The 19254-nt window shown below is 41.1% G+C and overlaps 1 protein-coding gene across 4 annotated transcripts in view; it reads right to left on the reverse strand.

Annotated features, from left to right (window-relative positions):
• RARB (retinoic acid receptor beta) overlaps positions 1-19254 on the reverse strand; it is a 410353-nt gene that overhangs the window by 165869 nt on the left and 225230 nt on the right. Inside the window, exon 1 of one of the 4 annotated variants that reach the window (XM_037730540.1) lies at positions 6641-8465. The exons of 1 other annotated variant lie outside the window; for it this stretch is intronic. Coding sequence is in view for 1 of the 3 variants with exons in the window: in XM_017506225.2 (XP_017361714.1) it covers positions 6146-6302 (157 nt within the window). In the remaining 2 variants the exon portion in view is untranslated. Of the gene's footprint in view, positions 1-6145; positions 8466-19254 lie in introns of those variants that run through there. 2 more of the 4 variants (XM_017506226.2, XM_017506225.2) reach the window with 2 other exon arrangements.

Consider the following 19254-nt stretch of genomic DNA (forward strand, 5'->3'; position numbering starts at 1 on the left):
AGCACCTGAGTCCTGGCCTCTCTCTAGAAAGGGAAAAAGAAAAAGGGGGAGGAAAACTGCTAAGTGGTTTCAGGGCTGGTGGCAAATGAAATGGCTTCAGCTGTGTTGTCATCTGATGCAGATGGAGGTGGGAACTTCGTACTTACAAAAGTAAATAGGAGACCAGGCTTGGTGGTTCACGCAGTAATCCCAGCACTTTGGGAGGCCCAGGTGGGTGGGACATGAGGTCAGGAGATCCAGATCCTCCTGGCCAACATGGTAAAACCCCGTTTCTACTAAAAATACGAAAATTAGCCGGGCGTGGTGGCATGGGCCTGTAGTCCCAGCTACTCGGGAGGCTGAGGCAGGAGAATTGCTTGAACCTGGCAGGCGGAGGTTGCGGTGAGCGGAGTTCCCGCCACTGCACTCCAGCCTGGCGACAGAGTGAGACACTGTCTCAAAAAAAATAAATAAATAAAAGTAAATAGGAGTACCAGGGATTAACTCTGACAATGTGAATTCCCTCATGTTTTGTTCCATACGGAGAGTTGGCAATGTTTGTGAGTGGATATTTGGCGATCGCTGGATAGACTGTCTAATGAGACATCAGCGGGAAATTGTTGACAGCTGGGAAACAAATACCTAGTCTACGACAATGTCAAATTGCAATTATCGTCTCAGAATCCACTTTTATTAAACCGCTTTCTTCCCCGCGGTTTTTCTTTGTTCCCTTTAAGGAAATCTGCTTTTGGAAATCAGGGACATCAACACCCACTAGCAACCCTGTAAAAATCAGCTTTCTCCTTTCTCCCTCCACTGACCTGGTTCAGTTCTTCAGCTGCTGGGGGAGGCCCAGAGACTCCTGGAATCCCTGAGCCCTGACTACAGGAAATGCTTGGCCAGGTGGGGTCGCCTTGCTGACGTCAGTTCCTGTTATCCTCGCCTTATCGCGCGGGGGGCAGAGTCTTATCTCACTAAATGGCCCCCTTGTAGCTACCCCACCCTGCAAGGCGGGAGAAAAAGCAAGTCAGCAGTTCCATTGCCTGTTTGAATTCCAATCTAAGAAGCTCTGAAAGCTCAAGACAAAATGCCAGCAGACTTAGGCTCTCCTGCTTCCTAGGTGGAGAGAGCTTTTGCAATTTTAATTTTCATTCACTTAAAGGAGTTTGGGGAGTGGGATGGGACAGACATCACGCTTTTTAATGATGGGGTAAGGAAGCTGCGAATGAAAAGAAGAGAATTCAGGGCAACATACTGACTGATGAGGTTGTGTTATTAGATCTTACAGATGGGGCAAGTTATCTCATCTCCTATTTAAGAAGAGGTACTTAGGCCAAGCCACTTACAAGCAGGATACTGATCAATCTGAAACCTGAGTTAACTCTACTCTTCTCCCTCCATCACCCCACCTCCAACTTTTTAAGAAGAAGCTGGCAAGGGCTGACACAGATTTCTTCATAACAATTTAATTCTACTCCGCGCTGGTCACCCCATCCACACACACACAGGTGCTACAGTGAGAACCATAGTCCAGTCCATTTTGCAGGGAATGCCTTCTATTCACAGATCTACAGTTTGCTACAAAAGGAATTCATGTTCATAAGAATGATCCAGAAACAAAAGGCGATCTTCAGACATAATGAAAAAAATTAAGCTGAGAGAGCTCTAGTTATATTGACTATAAGAATCCAAACAAAGACTTTGTGTCACTCCTGGGTTCAAGGAGCAGCATAGGAGATGTTGTAATATTAAATATCTGGCATATTTCAATGATTTGTGTGGGAACTGTGGCAGTATATTTGAAAGTGGGTTATTCTAGAAAATCAGAGATATATGATTGCCATAACTACCCCGTAATTTGAAAGGCAAGATTCCATCTACATTAATATCTTTGGAAAGGTTTTCAGCCAAGATTTTTCTGATTAACCTTCATCAAAACTCCCATTTATGAAATAATCTATTTAATTAATAGTTAACTGAATTTATATTAGAACATTTAAAGTATAAAAATGTCATTTAAGGATAAATTTATGGCACTTACACATAATTCAAACTCTATAGAACATTCTAAGATGTTCTAAAATGAACACTGCATTTATTGTTAAAGTCCTGTGCAACTTGAAAAGAGTTTTACATTTTGCATCTTGGTTTTTACATCTCCATCTTCCTCCCAAAGAGTAACTTTCTAATTTAAAAATTCTCAGCTTTTTCTAAATTATTGATTTAAAAATTAAAAATTCCTTGAGAGCAGAATTTATAATCTTTGTTATTTATCATGTATTTCCCTTCTTAGATAGAGTTCAATGATATTTGTGGAATGTGTAAAGGAGAAAACAGATTTTCTTTCTTTTTCACCCACCTCAGGGCTTACCATATGTTGAAGGTAAATGATAAACATCTGATATCCAGAAGAACTTTCTTTTATTCTTATGCTTTACAGAAAAGTGCATGACAATACTGTCGGGCTGTATACAGCAGCATAAGGCTTCAAGAAATGAGAAGGAAACTTCTGATTCAGGTCAACTAGCCTATCAGAAATAGCCATTCTGGTCATTTATCTATTAAGGAAAAAAGACCTGATTCAACGCAAGGGCTTTACATTATTGGCTGGCAAATCAAATTCTAACTAGAGCTTCCAAATCAATTCCACAGCGTAAGTTTAGGCAAACAGATGTCTACCTCTCCCACTGTTTTGTTTTTTGAATCCATCTTTTCCTGGCAATAAAATTTAAACTCATACTTTTTCTTTCCTAAGTTGCACATCAGTACTGACTCCCTTGTCAAATATACCAATTTATCTGCATATTCACAATGTGATTTCTTTTCTTCTAGAAGGAAGGAAAGCTTTGTGAATCTTTCACTTGTTTTCAATCAACCCAGTCCTGCACTCTCTTTGCAATGTAAGGAAAAGTCCCTCTTTTTCTCTTCTTTCTGTTGGTATTAGTTACTACAACATCATGTGTCTGAGAAGCAGAAAATTATGTCCTACTTTAGAAAAACAATTGGGCCTTTTCACTGAAATATTTATTCAAAACCCCATTCAATTCATACGGTTGCTGTCAGTCTTTATTTAGTCTTTCTTTCAGAGGGTATCTTTGATTTTGCCACTTTGACCCCAATTTATATCTCACTAGGAGAAGATTTAGATAGTATTTAATACTTAAAATTTGGGTCCCAGGGCTTTGAAAAGAGGCCTTTTCTCATTCCCTAATCAAACATCACTACTGTTTGTTTTTAAAATAATTTCTTCTCGTTAATGGGCAAAATCCTATTTCAAAAAGAAATGTTTTTTTTTCTTTTCCCTTTTGATGTGTTGAACAGGGAGAAAAGACAGGGTAAAGGGCCAAGAAGTTGTCACACTCGTGATTTCACCAAAGCAACTATATTTAGGCCACAAAATATTAAGATTTATCCTATGCCTACTGAGCAATTAATGTTGAAAACATCTGGAGCAGCCTAAAACCAAGATAATCCAGGAGGCATCTGAATAGAAATTTAGTGACTCCTATACCTTCTAGGGGCAGTCGTCAATCGTAATACTTATACCACATTCCCTCAGTAGTCCCCTAATCCTGACTTCGAATGCTTATAACAAGCAATTCACAGGCACTACTACAAACGGCAGCTGGCTGGCATATCATTTTTCTGCCTTTAAAATTAAAAAGAAAATAAAGGGAATATTTTAACACCTTTCAAAGTAAGCTTCTGGTGGTGTGCTCCATGCTCAAAGGTCTTACTTTATTTACTATGCATACACACACACCATAAAAAAAAAAGTCTCAAAGCAGAAAATAGTTTGGGTTGGAATTTAATACTTTTTCTCTTTGCCCACTGTTTCCTCTGTGTTAAAAGCACAAACAGAGCTGCTTCTCGTCAAAATAGCCATTAAGTAAAATGGAAAAGGTTGTGGTTTTTATGTTCTTACTTACACAAACGTAACCCTAGTATGCTTTTATTTCAAAAACCCTAACCAGCTATACCACCCTGAACCAAACACTGCGTGGCAAAGACATTTGTTAGAATCTTTTTTTAACAAAAACCTTTAGTTTTATTTATGCTTAAAAAAAAAAAACAAACCTTAATCGCTGGAACTGACCATCATAAAGTGGTTTATGGAGGGTAAATCAACTCTACAAGGGCACAAGCGGTATTTACATTTTATTCATTTAACCTAAAGTTGGGGGTGTGGGATTCAAACTCTTGTGAAATTGGCCACAATAAGAACTAATTGCCCTGCTTACAAAAATAAGACACTGGAATTTCTGAAATCCCTTTGTCAAATGCCTTTATTTACTTTGTCTAATGCAAGTTTCTTTGATTAGCTAAACTTTGCTGTTATCAACACTTCTTGCTTATCGGCTAGTTTTAGGCAAATGACACATTCACCGCTAGCTCTCCCTAGATAAAGCAAATCCCTTGTTTAACTTATCCAAGAACAAACAAAGCTTTTCCCCCTACTCTTACAACTTAATAGAACAGGCATGTTTGGAGGGTTAATTACAAAAGGAAGACTGTCTACATGTAAAAACTCTATTAGGTCTAATAACTTTTGGCAAGGATCCTGAGCATTTTTTTTCCCTTCTGTTAAAAAATGTGTTTCATTACAACTTTCTCTAACAAAAAAAAAAAAAGTTTCAGAGAGCCCCAGTTCCCTGGGATTCCAACAGAAATTGTTCATACTGTTTTAATTGCTACAAAGAAGACCGATCTGAAAGGTTTCTTCTTGGATTAGAAAATTATTTTGTAACACTCAAGTTTCTTTGAGTTCTCCAGAAAGATTACAGGCACCAAAAAAGAAAAGGCATTTGGGGAGCAGCTGAAGATTAAGTCGCCTTCTGAAAATGATATTCTTTTTGCCTTGCTTACGGCTCTACAAAATGTTAAGTCAGACAGTCAGGCCGTTGGCATCAAATGGTTATTGATTTTCAGCTACAAACCTGTTGATTTCCTGGCCCAAGAAGCAAGTCTTTATCCTTAAGAAAAAGTTTCAGAGAGGGCAATTTAAGTCTGTCATTGTCCCCTCTCTTCTTTTTCTTCTCTCTTTAGATAAGCCACCATGTTATTAGGAAAACTCAATTTCTTCCAGTTAAACTTTGACCTCTTTGAAAACAAAGATTTAAAATGTCATTTTCAGGCTAATGCTCCAATGAATTGTCAGATAAAGTACTAAAAACATTTTGATAGATAGCTGAGCCATTTATCTAAATCACTGTCAGGGCGGCGAAGCATCCTGCAGGCTCCCACTACAGCCACCCGAAGGTGGGCTTTTCTGGGACTCCTGGCCATTTCTCAAGCTTGCAGCCAGGCTACTGTTGACCAGATGTGGACCTCGGCACTGTGTCAGCATCAGATAACAAAATAGTCAATATTTTTTTACAAAACTGGGCTACCCCACTTAAATTTCCTTTCCTTTAACTGATGTCCAGGTTGCAGGCTGAATTGCAAGATATGGAAATAATGAATGGCTCAGCCCACGGGGTGTTCATTGCCAGGAGTTTTCTAGCAAAACAGCAACTTCTTAGACCAACAAAGTGACTCGGAAAGGTGGCAGCAGGGTCAATGCTAAGAAATATTGCCTTTCCTTCGCAAGGAAAACATTGGAAGCGGCAGCTTGAGCTGGTGGTTTATGAACTTCGGGAACAGCAGCCACCTTAATTAAACTAAATTCCTTTCAAGGAAAATGTCATATTTTAATTACTTTGGACTGTTGGAATACACAAGAGGTGGGGAGGGGGATCTATACAACTAGTAGCTAATCCAAAGAACAGCAAAGTTAAATGCCACCCTGCACACGTTTTTAGTAAAAACGGCAAAATGTGTCCAAGTGCCCTACTTGAAGAATGTTTTAAAGTCTTGTGGTCACCCCTCTACTCCCCACCCCCCTCACTTTTATGCATATTTTAAAAACTGTTTTCAAGAGACTATAAGGTTGTTAAGGAGAGGAGCACGAGGGCGGGAGGGGTTATTTGGGAAGAAAACATCTAACAGGAAATTTTCAGCAGAGGGAATCAATATGCATGCCAGCATATCACACCCCTTCAGCATTAAATCATTAAATCCTTTGTCTTGCTACCAATGCAGTTTATTTCCAATGTCTTCATTGCATGCAAGAGAGACAGTTAATTTTTTTTTTTCTTGGTAGAAGAAGGGAAAAAAATAAACCTACATTGAGCAGTGTGCCGATGCTGCCATTCGGTTTGGGTCAATCCACTGAAGCATGCTTTGAGAGCTTTCTCCTGGAGCATGCAGGAAGACGGACTCGCAGTGTAGAAATCCAGGATTTGCCCAGGACTCACTGACAGAACATCCATACAGTCAAACATGATCTCCCCTGCACCGAATGTCTGCAAAAGTGCTTATCCTCTAGGTGTGGAGGCAAATGGCATAGAAAAGTCCACCCAACTCCATCAAACTCTGCCCCCTTTTTGGCACGTAGGCTGTTGGTCTTTTTCCCAGCCCCGAATCATGAATTATGACAGACAAGCCAGCTAAAAGCCTGTAATTGATCCAAATGATCATTTACCATTTTCCAGGCTTGCTCGGCCAATCCAGCCGGTGCGGGGGGTTCCCAGAAAGATCCCAAGTTCTCCTTCCAAGCAAAAGCTTGCAAAAAGCCTTCCGAATGCGATCCGGATCCTACCCCGACGGTGCCCAGACAAACCTTGCCCGGATCGCTCGCGTTCTCGGCATCCTAGTCCTCAAACAGCTCGCATGGGGGAATTCTGGTCCCCCCTTTGGCAAAGAATAGACCCTCCTGCCTCTGAACAGCTCACTTCCTACTACTTCTGTCACACAGAATGAAAGATTGAATTGCCTAATATATGCGAGTGAACTTTCGGTGAACCCTACCCGGGCTGCTAACCTTCAAATGACCCAACTAGTCTGACATCACCAACTCCCAGGATTCTCACAGAGCTTAAAAACTCCCAGCAGCCCTGCAAAAGCAGACAGCCAGCGAGGCAGGCAGCGAGCGCACAAGCCGGCGCTTTCTTTCCCATTTCTCACCTTAAAAACAATACAAGAAGTGCTTTTAAAACGAGCAGGGGCGGAGCCGGGACGCTGCTCCTGGCTCTCGTGGAGCGCCAACTTCTCTCCCTTTACGCCTTTTTATCTGCGGCGGCTTAGCTCGGAAAGCAGTGTTCCCCCTACCCCCGCCCGCCGCCTCGCCCCCAGCCCACCCTTTAAATTCCTCTGTGCGCCTTTCTGTCTGTTAAATTCCTTATAATTTATGTATTTTTCCACTCACTCCAGAGAAAGCACATGCAAGCCCTAAACTGTAGAACAGAGAATGGCAACCCCTTGGGGAAGGCTTGGGTTGGGAAACTTTCCATTCCACAGTCTTTTTCTCTTTCTCCCCCTTGCAAGCCCTGGCAGAAGTGACTGCATTCGTTTGCTCGGCAATCCAGCTTTTGGGATTCATTCACTTTGAAAAATCCTCTCTAGGTTCTATGCAGCATATAGAGCGGTCGAGAATTAGTTGCCCCTGTCCCAAACACACAGTCACAGAGAAAATGGGATTTTAGACCTGGACTTGAGGAAACTGTATAGAGTAGTCAAGAGCACGGACTGGGGAGTCAAACTGACCCAGATTCCAATTCCAGGGCTGCCACTTACCAGCTGTGTGTTCTGAGACAAGTATTTAACTTCTCTGGGCTTCAGTTTCCTCATCTGTAAAATGGGCATATAAGACTACCCACCTCAGTGGTTACTGGGAGGACAGAAATAACACTTGTATGGCGCTGGATAAATATCATGGAACGAATGTTAGCTGTGACTCGTCCTCATATTGTTCAACTAGGGAAACAAAAGCCCAGGAGATGAGACCTTCCCAAGGTCACACAGCTCAGAGCGATGACTAGAACCCAGATCCCTAGGATCAAAGCCCAATGTAAAAATTACTTACCTGTTCCCACATCCTTGCACCCCAAATAGCCATGTTGGTTGCGTTGCTCATCATACACCTACACACACCTCACCGCATAAACACGTATTTTGTAAACTGCTTTAGGTACTACAGTTTTATATTTCGAAGGACCAGTTTTCTCTCATACCAGCCCCTGCCCAATCCTTTTATTGAAATACAGTCATTTTAAGGGAAAATGATTTTTTTAGATCTCTCACACTGACCCAAACTATGGGAAGAAGAGTCTTTCCAGCCAGTCTTAAAACTCTGAGAAGGAGAGATGCAATATTTACAAATAAACCCAGCTGGATGGAGAGCTTGAAAAGGGAGATGCAATCCACCCTGCATCCATTTTGTACAACTTGCTTAAAGGATGCAACATACATCAAAAAAAGGAAACTCTGGGGAGGAATTAAAACACCCTCTCTTCTCCCCTGCCTCTCTAGTATTTACTTATAATTCTCCCACAAGAGGGTAGGCAGTGGAGTCTCCTTGCCCAACGCAAGGAAGAGCACTGCTCCAGTCTCCTTTCTGTGGATAGCGTTGGAATGTGCATTGGCATCCAGGCCTTTTAGAAGCCTGTCAGGGGGCACCCCACCCCATGCTGAAACACTGCGCTGTCTAGCGGAGTTGCTAAGTGGCACTTGTGGTGTAACATGAAAAGTATGCATCGCACACACTTACCAAGTCAAAGATCCCTTTATGAAGGTACATTAAAACAATTTTCAGCCCAGCAAGCCCAGTTCTTGCTATTGAAAAGTTCAGGGCAATAAAGGGGTGAGATTTTGCTGAATCTGTGTTTGTTATTTTTTTTCTCTCTTCTTTTATATGGCCATCATTTTGTAACAGAGACTTATTATGAGAAACCCTTTAACTACAAAGAAAACACACATTTTAAGCAAGGGAACACAGAGAAATTTACAAAACATTTAACACACAGTCATTAAGGTAGTTGTAAAGATACACAAAGCACTACGTTATGTGCCAATTTCTACTTGGTCCATGACGCTTATGGCTCCAATGCTTATTTAAGGTCCTTAGAGTTCCTTGGAAACTGAGCTCATTTATACCGGGCAATGGAAGTGGATGAAAAGTTGCTACACAAGAGGAGAGGAAGCAGCTATATTGAAATACAGCAGGACAAACTTAAGTTAGAGATGAGAAGCACGGCATCACTGACAGGTATGTGTGTACGGGGTTCTGTCATCCAGAGGGGGCCGCTGCACTTCCTTGCTCAACATCTTTCCAAAGAGTAGAGACCCACTGATCCCAGGGAAGTGAAGATAGAGATGGGTGTCCTCAAAATTCTGTCCATTCTCATTTCTTAAGCTATGGAATCAGCCTCACTGAGGAAGACCACTGCTTCCAAATGTCTTATTTTTATACTTTATCATTGCACAAAAATAACAACATAGTGTGTCTCTGTGTGTGTGGTAAAGGTTGAGTGACTTGATGGTTTCTTTCTTTGTACAAGAAAATGTAAAATGTATAATTATCCTGAAGTTCTCAACTGAGAGATGAACTTGGGCCTTGAAATGAATAATCAGTATTTAAATCCCCGTGAATGGAACAGCATGGGTTTCTTATAATGTGACAGTATTCACTAGTCAATTAATCATCCCTCATCATGTATTAATTATGCTGATAGCAATAATTAGAGCTATTACTTAATCCAAGTATTAATTTATAAAACAGACCCATGATTTAGCCACATGCTTATTATTTCTTCATCAGTAAATGCTTACACTCTTGAAAACTTGATCCTGCCTCCAAATTCTTCATTTTAAGTGAAGGAAAGATATATAAATAAGCCATAATTCTTTAAATACATATGCATGTACTATAAAGATTAATGAGTGGGGTAGAAAGTGAAAAATGGACCGATTTGTCCATAACGAAATGTAAACTGCTGACACCCATTTTAAACATTAGCCAAAGGGTAGGGAGAAACTTTCCCAAATACCTTCTTGTTATGGCATAAAATAACATTCTGATATGTGTCATCTCTATTTTCTTTGTGTTTGATCAATGATCTAATAAACGTATTTCCAACCAACAAGCAAACAAAAAGTAAAAAACAGAAAGCAAAAGTTTGAGAGCAAAATCCATTTTGTTTCAGAGTAACTGTATATTTGTCTGTGTGACACAGCACATTTGAAACCCATAATCATAAAACAAAAATTTATAGCCAGGGTTCAGGGTCTACATCTGTTTCTCTGGTTTTCGTACAGCAATTACCCACTGGACAATCCAGAAAGAAACACCATGAATCATGCTCTGCAAACATGTTTGAACTGGAGTTTTCTGAAGAAGGAGCAGTCATGTCGGTGCACCGGTATTGCAGCCGGCTGTGTTCAAAACTGGGCTACTACCTTGTGATGTCTAAATAAGATTTTCAGAGGCACAGATATATCCCCCCCACCCCCACCACAGGCACAGGCATGCCAAGTGCAGGCAGACATGGGCAAAGGGCTGGGGGAGGTAGGCAGTGATTATTTCAAAGACACGCCTACCTCTTTCATGTTGTTTTGGTTTTTTATTTGTTTTTTAAAATGTGTCCCTGTTAATCCCCTCTTGCTGCAGTTCTGCCAAAAGAATAAATGGCTAGTACTGAGTGACGTGTGTGTTCCAGCAGGGAAGCCAAGGCAGAGATGTGTTGCATGAGGCAAGGATGAAGCTGTTCCCAGGGCTTCCATACTAGCAGGCAGAGCTGCTTTTGTGTTGGAGTGGAGCAGGGGCAGTTCTAACAGCAGTAACACATGGAAACTTTGCTTCTGGCCCTTCAGTACGAACACCTGCTCACATAACACCACTGTTGATGTTCATGGCTCTTATACCAAAAGGCACCAAAGCACTTTCCAAATGAACTTGCAAGGCGGCTCTGGGCATGAGTGCAGAGACTTCTTAGAAACCCTAGAGACATCCCTTCTTCACAAATGTCTTTCTCCTTTGAGTGTTGGCCACCGTGTCCTTCATTTGGCTCCTTTGTCTTCAGCTGTCTGCTTTTCCAGACTTTCCTCCACAAAGTCTTCCCACTTGGTTACATATAAACATTGTTCTCCTGAGACAAGGGCATCCTTTTCTCTTTCCACATTTCTGAATTATTTCCTTTAGCACTTCTGTGCTTTCTGCTGTAGATGACTCACAAAGACACCTCTTCAAGTCCAACAGTTTCTGCTGGTTCCAACTTGAAAGTTAAATACAACCCCTCCTGAATGCCTCAGTACTGAGCAGTGAGCTGCCAGCCATCTTTCAGCTGACTGTCACTGCTGGTGGCATTGCCTCAACATTAGTTTTGGGGAGACCTATCTTTAGCTATCTCCTCTTGTTTATAGTTCCGTTTTTAAATCTAGATTTTTACTGTTTTTCCTTTTTGAAAATTTTATTTTCACATTTTCCATCACTCCCTATAAATCTAGATTTTTAAGGAAAGTAATACATGCTCATAAAAATTCAAAGCTTGGTCCAAAAGATATAAAGTGAAAAGTAAAAGTCCTCTATATTTATTCATTAAATGTTGAATAACTATAATGTGCCAGGTATGTTAATTGGTGCTGGGCAAATATCTGTGTATTTTTTATAGGGTGGGTGGGGAGGCTGTTTGTTGCTGTTACACCATCACTCTGCATATTTCTCTGTAACATTTTAAAATTTAGCAATATTTCTTGAACGTCCCTTCAAAATAAATAGTACATATAGAACTAGCTCATTTAAAAAGATAAATTAGATTCTCTTTACATAAATGTATTGTATTTCATGTAACCAGTGGCTAGCTATTAGATATTTAGGTTTTTTCTAATTTTTTAGTATTATCAGGTTGGTGTGGAGAAGCCCTGTGGGCATATGCACCACTACATCTGCTGGTTAAAATTCTGGTAGCAGTATTAGCGGAACAAGGATTATGAGCATCTTAAAATTTGATGGAGACACAAAATTGTACTCCAAAACAGTTACAGGTATTGATCGACTTATGACCTACGCAACTTATGACCATTCGACTTTACGACCACAATCGCTAGCCACGACTGCTCTGCATCCGGCAGAGCAAACGTTGCCCAGCTGGGCATACGACAGTGCGGACCAGCTTCCGGCAGCACTACCATCTCCGCGTGCACCATTTCAACTGTACATATAGACTACTCAACTTACGACCAAATCGTGTTACGACCAAATGTCTGCCGGTCCCAATTGTGGTTGTAAGTTGAGCACTAGCTGTATGTGAATATGCATTCCTCTTTTGTTCTAAAACAGGGGTCAGTAAACGTTTTCTGTATCAGGCCATTGGAAGTATTTTAGGCTTTGCAGGCTATAGAGTCTCTGTTGCACTCAACTATGCTGTTGTAGTATAAAGGAGCCATAGACTATATATAAATTAATGGGCATGGATGTATTTAATAAAACTTAATTTAGGCTGGGCACAGTGGCTCACATCTCTAATCCCAGGACTTTGGCAGGCCAAGGTGGGCAGATCACAAGGTCAGGAGTTCGAGACCAGTCTCGCTAATATGGTGAAACTCCGTCTCTACTAAAAATACAAAAATTAGCCAGGCTTCGTGGTGGGCACCTGTCGTCCCAGCTACTCGGGAGGATGAGGCAGGAGAAGTGCTTGAACTCGGGAGTCTTAGGCAGTAGAATCACTTCAACCTGGGAGGCAGAAGTTGCAGTGAGCCAAGATCGTGCCACTGCACTCCAACCTGGGTGACAGAGTGAGACCCCGTCTCAAAAAAAAAAAAAAAAACATTAAAAAAAAAAAGCTCAATTTACAAAAACTGATAGTGGACTAGGTTTTGCTCATGGGCTGTAGTTTGTTCACCTCTGTTCTAAACCAACATTTAACAGTTTCAGCTCCCTCTCTTTCCTCTTTCCTCCCTCTCTCCCTTCCTTCCTAAAAAAGTAAATAAAAAATTAAAAAAAAAAAAACCACAATTTGACTGAATTCTACATTGCTTTGTCTCTATCCTTATACAACCTAGCTATATACATTTGGGCTTTGTTAACACTTTAATTTCCTTTTTTTTTTTTTTTCTTTTTTTTGAGATGGAGTTTCGCTCTTGTTACCCAGGCTGGAGTGCAATGGCGCGATCTCGGCTCACCGCAACCTCCGCCTCCTGGGTTCAGGCAATTCTCCTGCCTCAGCCTCCTGAGTAGCTGGGATTACAGGCACGCGCCACCATGCCCAGCTAATTTTTTGTATTTTTAGTAGAGACGGGGTTTCACCATGTTGACCAGGATGGTCTCGATCTCTTGACCTCGTGATCCACCCGCCTCGGCCTCCCAAAGTGCTGGGATTACAGGCTTGAGCCACCGCGCCCGGCAATTTCCTTCTTTTTTAAAAGCTTAACTCAGTTTTGACTTGTGTATCTCATGAAGAATAATATGGCTCTTTTATTCCATTATTCATCCAGAATGCATATACTACTTCAACCAGAATCATCTTTTCTTCTCTCCTGGCTGGTAATTCCTCCCTTTTCTACCTTACTGCTTACTGTCTTTATTTCCTCTTATAAGAAGGAGTGGCGGATGGCATCTCTGCCTTCAAACCATGTGCAGATGTCCCTGTTCTTCCACCATCGAACTCTGCTTTAAAGTCCATTATCTCTATCAACACCCCCACCTCACTCTATGATGGCAATATTTGAGAGACGGAAAATGTAATGGTGACTCCTGAGAATAAATGCCAATGGCACTACCATGCTGCAGCTTGTGACTTCCCTGTACTATTCCACATGAATCTGTCTCGTCTCTATACCTCTTCCAATAAGCTAAGATTAGACATGCCACCGAGTTGACAGAGTGCTTAGAAGAACAGCTAGACTCTTTTCAAGGACAGAAAGAAGCACAAAGGAGTCTAAGAGTGCTTTGCAATTATTCATGTTAATATTATTAATAAAGGATAATGTCTATAACTGAGATGCCTGCCTTTATTCCTGGATCAGGACTTCATTTTTTGAGATCATATGTATGAACAGAAACTATTTGGTGGCTCTTAAACTCTGCTGTTAAAATTAATTAAAATTAAACAATTAAAAATGAGTTCTCAGTCACATTAACCATATTTCAAGTATGCAAAAGCCTCACGTGATTGGTGGCTATCACGTTAACAGGACAGTGCAGACATAGAATGTTTCCATCACTGCAGAAAGTTCTACTGCAGCTCAGTGCAGAAAAGGTCAGCTTAATGATTAGAGAGGCGGTGGAACATGGTAGGTGGGGCCGCAGAGTTTTGACGCTGCTTGTTTAAACCCCAGCTCTGCTTCTTACTAGCTGTTTGACTAGGCAAGTTACTTAACCTCTACATTCTCTCACCTGCAAAATGTAGATATTAATGGTACCTACATCAAAGAGTTGTGGTAAAGACTAAATGAGGTAATACAAGTAAAAAGCACCTAGAACAGCGCCTGAGCTATAGTAAGCACTTAGAGAATGTCATTGCAATGTCAGCAAGGAGAAATTGAGGTCAGGCACACATTGTTCAACACTACCTCTGCCAGATACAGGGAATCTTCTGTCAGAGTCGTCACTTTTAACCAGAGTGCACATTTTAGGCTGCAGGTGGAGGGGGTAGGGCCACAAATATATAATTAGGGCAAGTTCTGTAAGAGATTATCCTGCCTATACCTTGTTAAGTACTACCGCACTGAAGCATTTTTATATATATTATAAAGGAAGATGCTTTCGTTTATTTCACAAAGCACACACTGAGTCAGAATGGCCATGAAATAATTGACAAGCTCCAACCTGCTGCCCCTGTGGAAGACAGGAAATAGATCATATGACTCTGTTTTGCGTGTGTGTGTGTGTGTGTGTGTGTGTGTGTGTAAGTGGTGTTCAGCCTCAGCTGAACCTTAGGGCTGATTATAGTTTATTAAATGGCAAAGGTATTGCATAAAATGGAGACTTGCATTATTAATCTATCTTGTCTTCTGTTATCTTTCCATCCATCCATCTGTCCATCCTCCATTCACTACCCGTTCATCTACCTGATATCCACCCATCCATCCATTTACTCATCCATCCACCAATCTATTCACCCTTCTAGTTACCCACACATCCACTTGCCCAAATACTCATCTACCCATCCACCCATCCATTCATTCTGTGATCCATCATCTACCCATGACCTAACCCCCAAAGGTGATGAAGCAGAGTATGGCCTTCTGCAGGCAATATATAAAGTAGTGAGACTGACAAAAGTCAAACTTCTCAGATCATGCATGTATCTTTCTCTAGAATCCTTGAAAAGAATTTTCTGATGAGATGCACTGGCAGAAATAAGGTCAAAGGCACTGGCCACTGGAGATTTCAGTTAAACGGGTTTGATAACTCAGGCTGTGGGTGAAGAGCTTCTTAGATCTAACTGTGATCTTTAAGAGCATCCCAGGATTTGAAATGCTAACGAAGCCAAGTTCTGTTAGCAACACAAAAGTTTCTGACTCTGAGGAGAAGCTAAAAGCCCAAAGGAATTTCCTTCAGATCCTACAGGGAAAGGGAATGTAAAAAGTACAAACACATCAGAGGGGCAGTTGGAGAGGGAATGGAGTTTAAATTCATCCTAGTGTGAGAGAGAAAAAGGCAAATAAAAAACTCAATGTGATCGAGTGGGAATTGTCAGGGTAACATAAAGCCAGATAGAAATCCCTGTGAAATTTCTGTTGGACAAAGAAAGATATGCAATATAAGCACATTACACACGCACACGCATGCACGCACACACAGACACACAATGTGAATACAATGTAAGTATTTTTGGTGGAAAAAAATAGTTTTTCTCTCTTCTTTCAAACATCAGGGTATAAATCCACCTACTCAACATCTACTCAACCAAGAGCTTCAAAAGCTTCTCTTGGAGAGGTCATTGTGGTGGCTTCCAAAATTAGGTTTTTGCATTTTGTTATTGCTTACTGGATTAAGTTACAGACTCTTTAAAAAAAAAAAAAGATAAGCAAAGATAATTCAGAAGGCAACAGTTTCAAAATTTAAGGTAACATATCAGCACGGGAGGGAAAGAATAGGCAGAAATATCAAATACTTTCCCTCTAGACAGAAATATCAAATACTTTCCCTCTCTGTTTAAGCAAAAGGCAATGATAAAATATAAGATCTGCTGCAATGATTCCCAAAGCATGGTGATTCCACGGCTTCACACCTCATACAAATTTCTGGGGTTGGGGGTCTATTCAGCTGCATTTAAATAAAGGTCCTTGAGTTTTTATTCTGCACACTACATTGTAAGACTCTGAGCTGATGGGACGTTCCACTTGATGAACACCAAGGCACTGGAGAGCCTTTAGAGAACTGGGTGCGACAAATACTCTCTCATTTGACCAAAACTTTATTTAGGCTCTGCTTGAGGAGGCCCAAGTTTGGGCTTCCTGTCTAATTTGGTGGAATCCTGTTAGAGCCAGAATCCTACTAAGGCAGTTTAGGGAAAATCCCTCACTGTTGGTAGTGATGGGAATCAGAACATGCTATCCCAAAATATGGCACTTAGAAGCAGGAAGGTCACGCTCAGTTTCCCCTCACCCTTCTCCCCTGAAGCAGGTCATCAGAACTTCACGCCAGAGATGCCCTCCCTGTATACATAAGAAAGGAACATCCTTATCTCTGAAGACACAGGGACACAGAGAACAATCTAAATAGACAGGCCTTGCTAAATTCCCCCAGTTTATTACTACTATTAGATTATGCCCCTTTGACCAATCATACTTTTGCGTGTCTGCTCTTCATTAAACTTCGCAAAAAGATACACAGGCTTATGTATTTCATTGGGTCTTCATTTCTAAAGGCTCCTGTGTCACATAAAACTTATATTAAATCAATTTGTATACTTTTTTTTGGTTAGTCTGTCTCTTGTTATTGTGGCCTCAGCCATGAACCTAGGGATGGGAAAGAAAGAGATTTCCCATCCCCTATAGTAATTGGCCACCCGTGTTATGTTTCTTAATACATGTTAAAATAATAATGACACTTGTTAAAGGTGGTAAGGGGGTCATGAGAATAGCTATAGGAGAAGAGAGATTGGACTAACTGTCACTCCACTGAGGACAAGTGGAGATTCATAACCAAGTAGTAGTAGGATGGAGCCAGTGGATGGAAAATCCCTAACAGGAAACATGAAGGATAAAAAATTTCTGGCTAAACTGACTTAGAAAGGATTACTTTGGAAGGCAAGCCAGGGTGATAAGTTACAGAGGCTAGAAATGGTAGAGCTCTGAGCCTGGAGTGAAGAGGCCGTGGATTCAAGTCTTAGCTCTATTTATCTGCTGGGTGCGTTTAGATGATAACTTCATAATCCTTCTCAGTCTCACTTTCTCTTTTCATTTGCAAACATAGATAAGGTCTATTTCAAAATGATAATGTCTACTTCAATGGAAGACAATGTTGAAGAATTAAACACAACAATATATGAGAAAGATTTTTATAAATTCCATGGTACTATGTAATGTTTGGCATTACTACTCACACATTAGATTAAAATAGACCAAAAAAATGTATTTTCACCTCTTTCTTCTACTCTAAGCCCTTCTCCCAAATCCATTATCTGTCTTTATTTCCCCCACGATAGGTTTCTAGCTGAGCATATGGCCACCCAAATAGACGCATTTCCCAGCCTCCTTTGCAGCTAGGTATAGTCATGTTCTCATCAACATAATGTGATCAGAAGTGCTGTGTGCAAATATAATGTCACTTCCTTAACGTAATTTCCCACCTTCCATTTGCTATCTTGCCCCTTCCCTGAAAGCTAGAATGCTGCAGGACTCGACATAATCTGCAGAGAGGAGGACAGCAACCCAAAGGGAGGCAAGGCCAGAAGATAGAGAGAACCTGGGTCCCTGAATGTTCATGTGGAGTATTGGCTGTCCCCCAGGCTGGAGCATTTACCTTTCGACTACTACATAAAAGAGATGAACACTTCTATCTTATTTATGCCGTCATTTTTGGGTCTCTTTTAAAAATAAAGTTTAGTCGATATTCAAATTAATCAACTCACTAATTTGTTTAAAATTGAAAAGAAGAAGAAAGATGACCTAGGTATTTCTCTTGCACTTGCCCAGACTGTATTAGTCTGTTTTCATGCTGCTGATAAAGACATACCCAAGACTGGACAATTTACAAAAGAAAGAGGTTTAATGGACTTAGTTCTCCATGACTGGGGAGGCCTCGCAGTCACAGCAAAGGTAAAAGGCACATCTCCCATGGTGGCAGACAAAAGAGAGCTTGTGCAGGGAAACTCCCATTTTTAAAAGCACCAGATTTTGTGAGACTTATTTACTATCATAAGAACAGCACAGGAAAGACCTGCCCCATGATTCAATTACCTCCCACTGGGTCCGTCCCACAACATGTGGGAATTCAAGATGAGATGTGGGTGGGGACCCAGCCAAACCCTATCACTGAAATACTTTTCTTTAGTTGACACAGGTTATTCTCTCCATTCTTGCTGGGAGGACTGTCAGTGGTAGGGAACAAAGGTGATTTCCACTCTCAGACACACTGAACAGGCAGCAGTTTTTTTTTTTTTTTTAATTAGTTTTTCTATATGGCATTAACAGAATGCAGCAAAACTTTATAGAAGCCTTTACCCCTAATTCTGAACATTACCAGCAGCTTCTGAAGAAAGGCTCAGTTCCAGGCTGAGGCTTGTTCTGACTATGTGGGTTGTATTTGGAGAGGGGGCCACCCCGAAAGCTGTATCACTAAATATATGCAGTTGATTACCGATGCATCTGGAGAGGGAGGGACAGGCCAGTGTAGCAAAACTATGTTGAAAAGCCAGAGGGTAACTTTCCACCAACAGCTTGTGAGAACTTCTCTGGTCTTACTGCTATGACAACAGTAACAGAGGAGGCTGTGTGACTCACAATGCTGAACGCATTGCTGAGTGCCCCACAGAAGTCCATGACAAAACTATCAGTGTGTCCCTCTGAAAAATCTACGTAAGGCTGCCCTACACCATACTCAAGGCCAGGGACTGGCAGACTCCAAGGGCCAAATCCAGCCTACCATCTGTTGTAAAATAAAGTTTTATTGGAGCTCAGTAACTGCACATTAATTTGTTTACATATTGTTTGTGCTGCTTTTGCACAGCAATAGAGTTGCGTGATTGCAATGGAAACTGCATGGCCCACAAAGCTGAAAGTATTTACAATCTGTACCTTTAGAGAAGAAATTTCCTGACTTTAAGCATTCAGCACCAATCCACGGAATTGGCTTGGAAGATGAAATCTAGCAGCAGTCCTGGAACTGGATAATCATCAAAGGTTTCTTCAAGGTCTAAAAGTCTCAATTCAAACACCCAAGGATCCTCTGCAGTTATTTATTTACTTACTTATGAGACAGAGTCTCACTTTGTTGCCCAGGCTGGAGTGCAG

Source organism: Cebus imitator, unplaced genomic scaffold (assembly GCF_001604975.1).
Source record: "Cebus imitator isolate Cc_AM_T3 unplaced genomic scaffold, Cebus_imitator-1.0 Scaffold351, whole genome shotgun sequence".
Classification (NCBI taxonomy): domain Eukaryota; kingdom Metazoa; phylum Chordata; class Mammalia; order Primates; family Cebidae; genus Cebus; species Cebus imitator.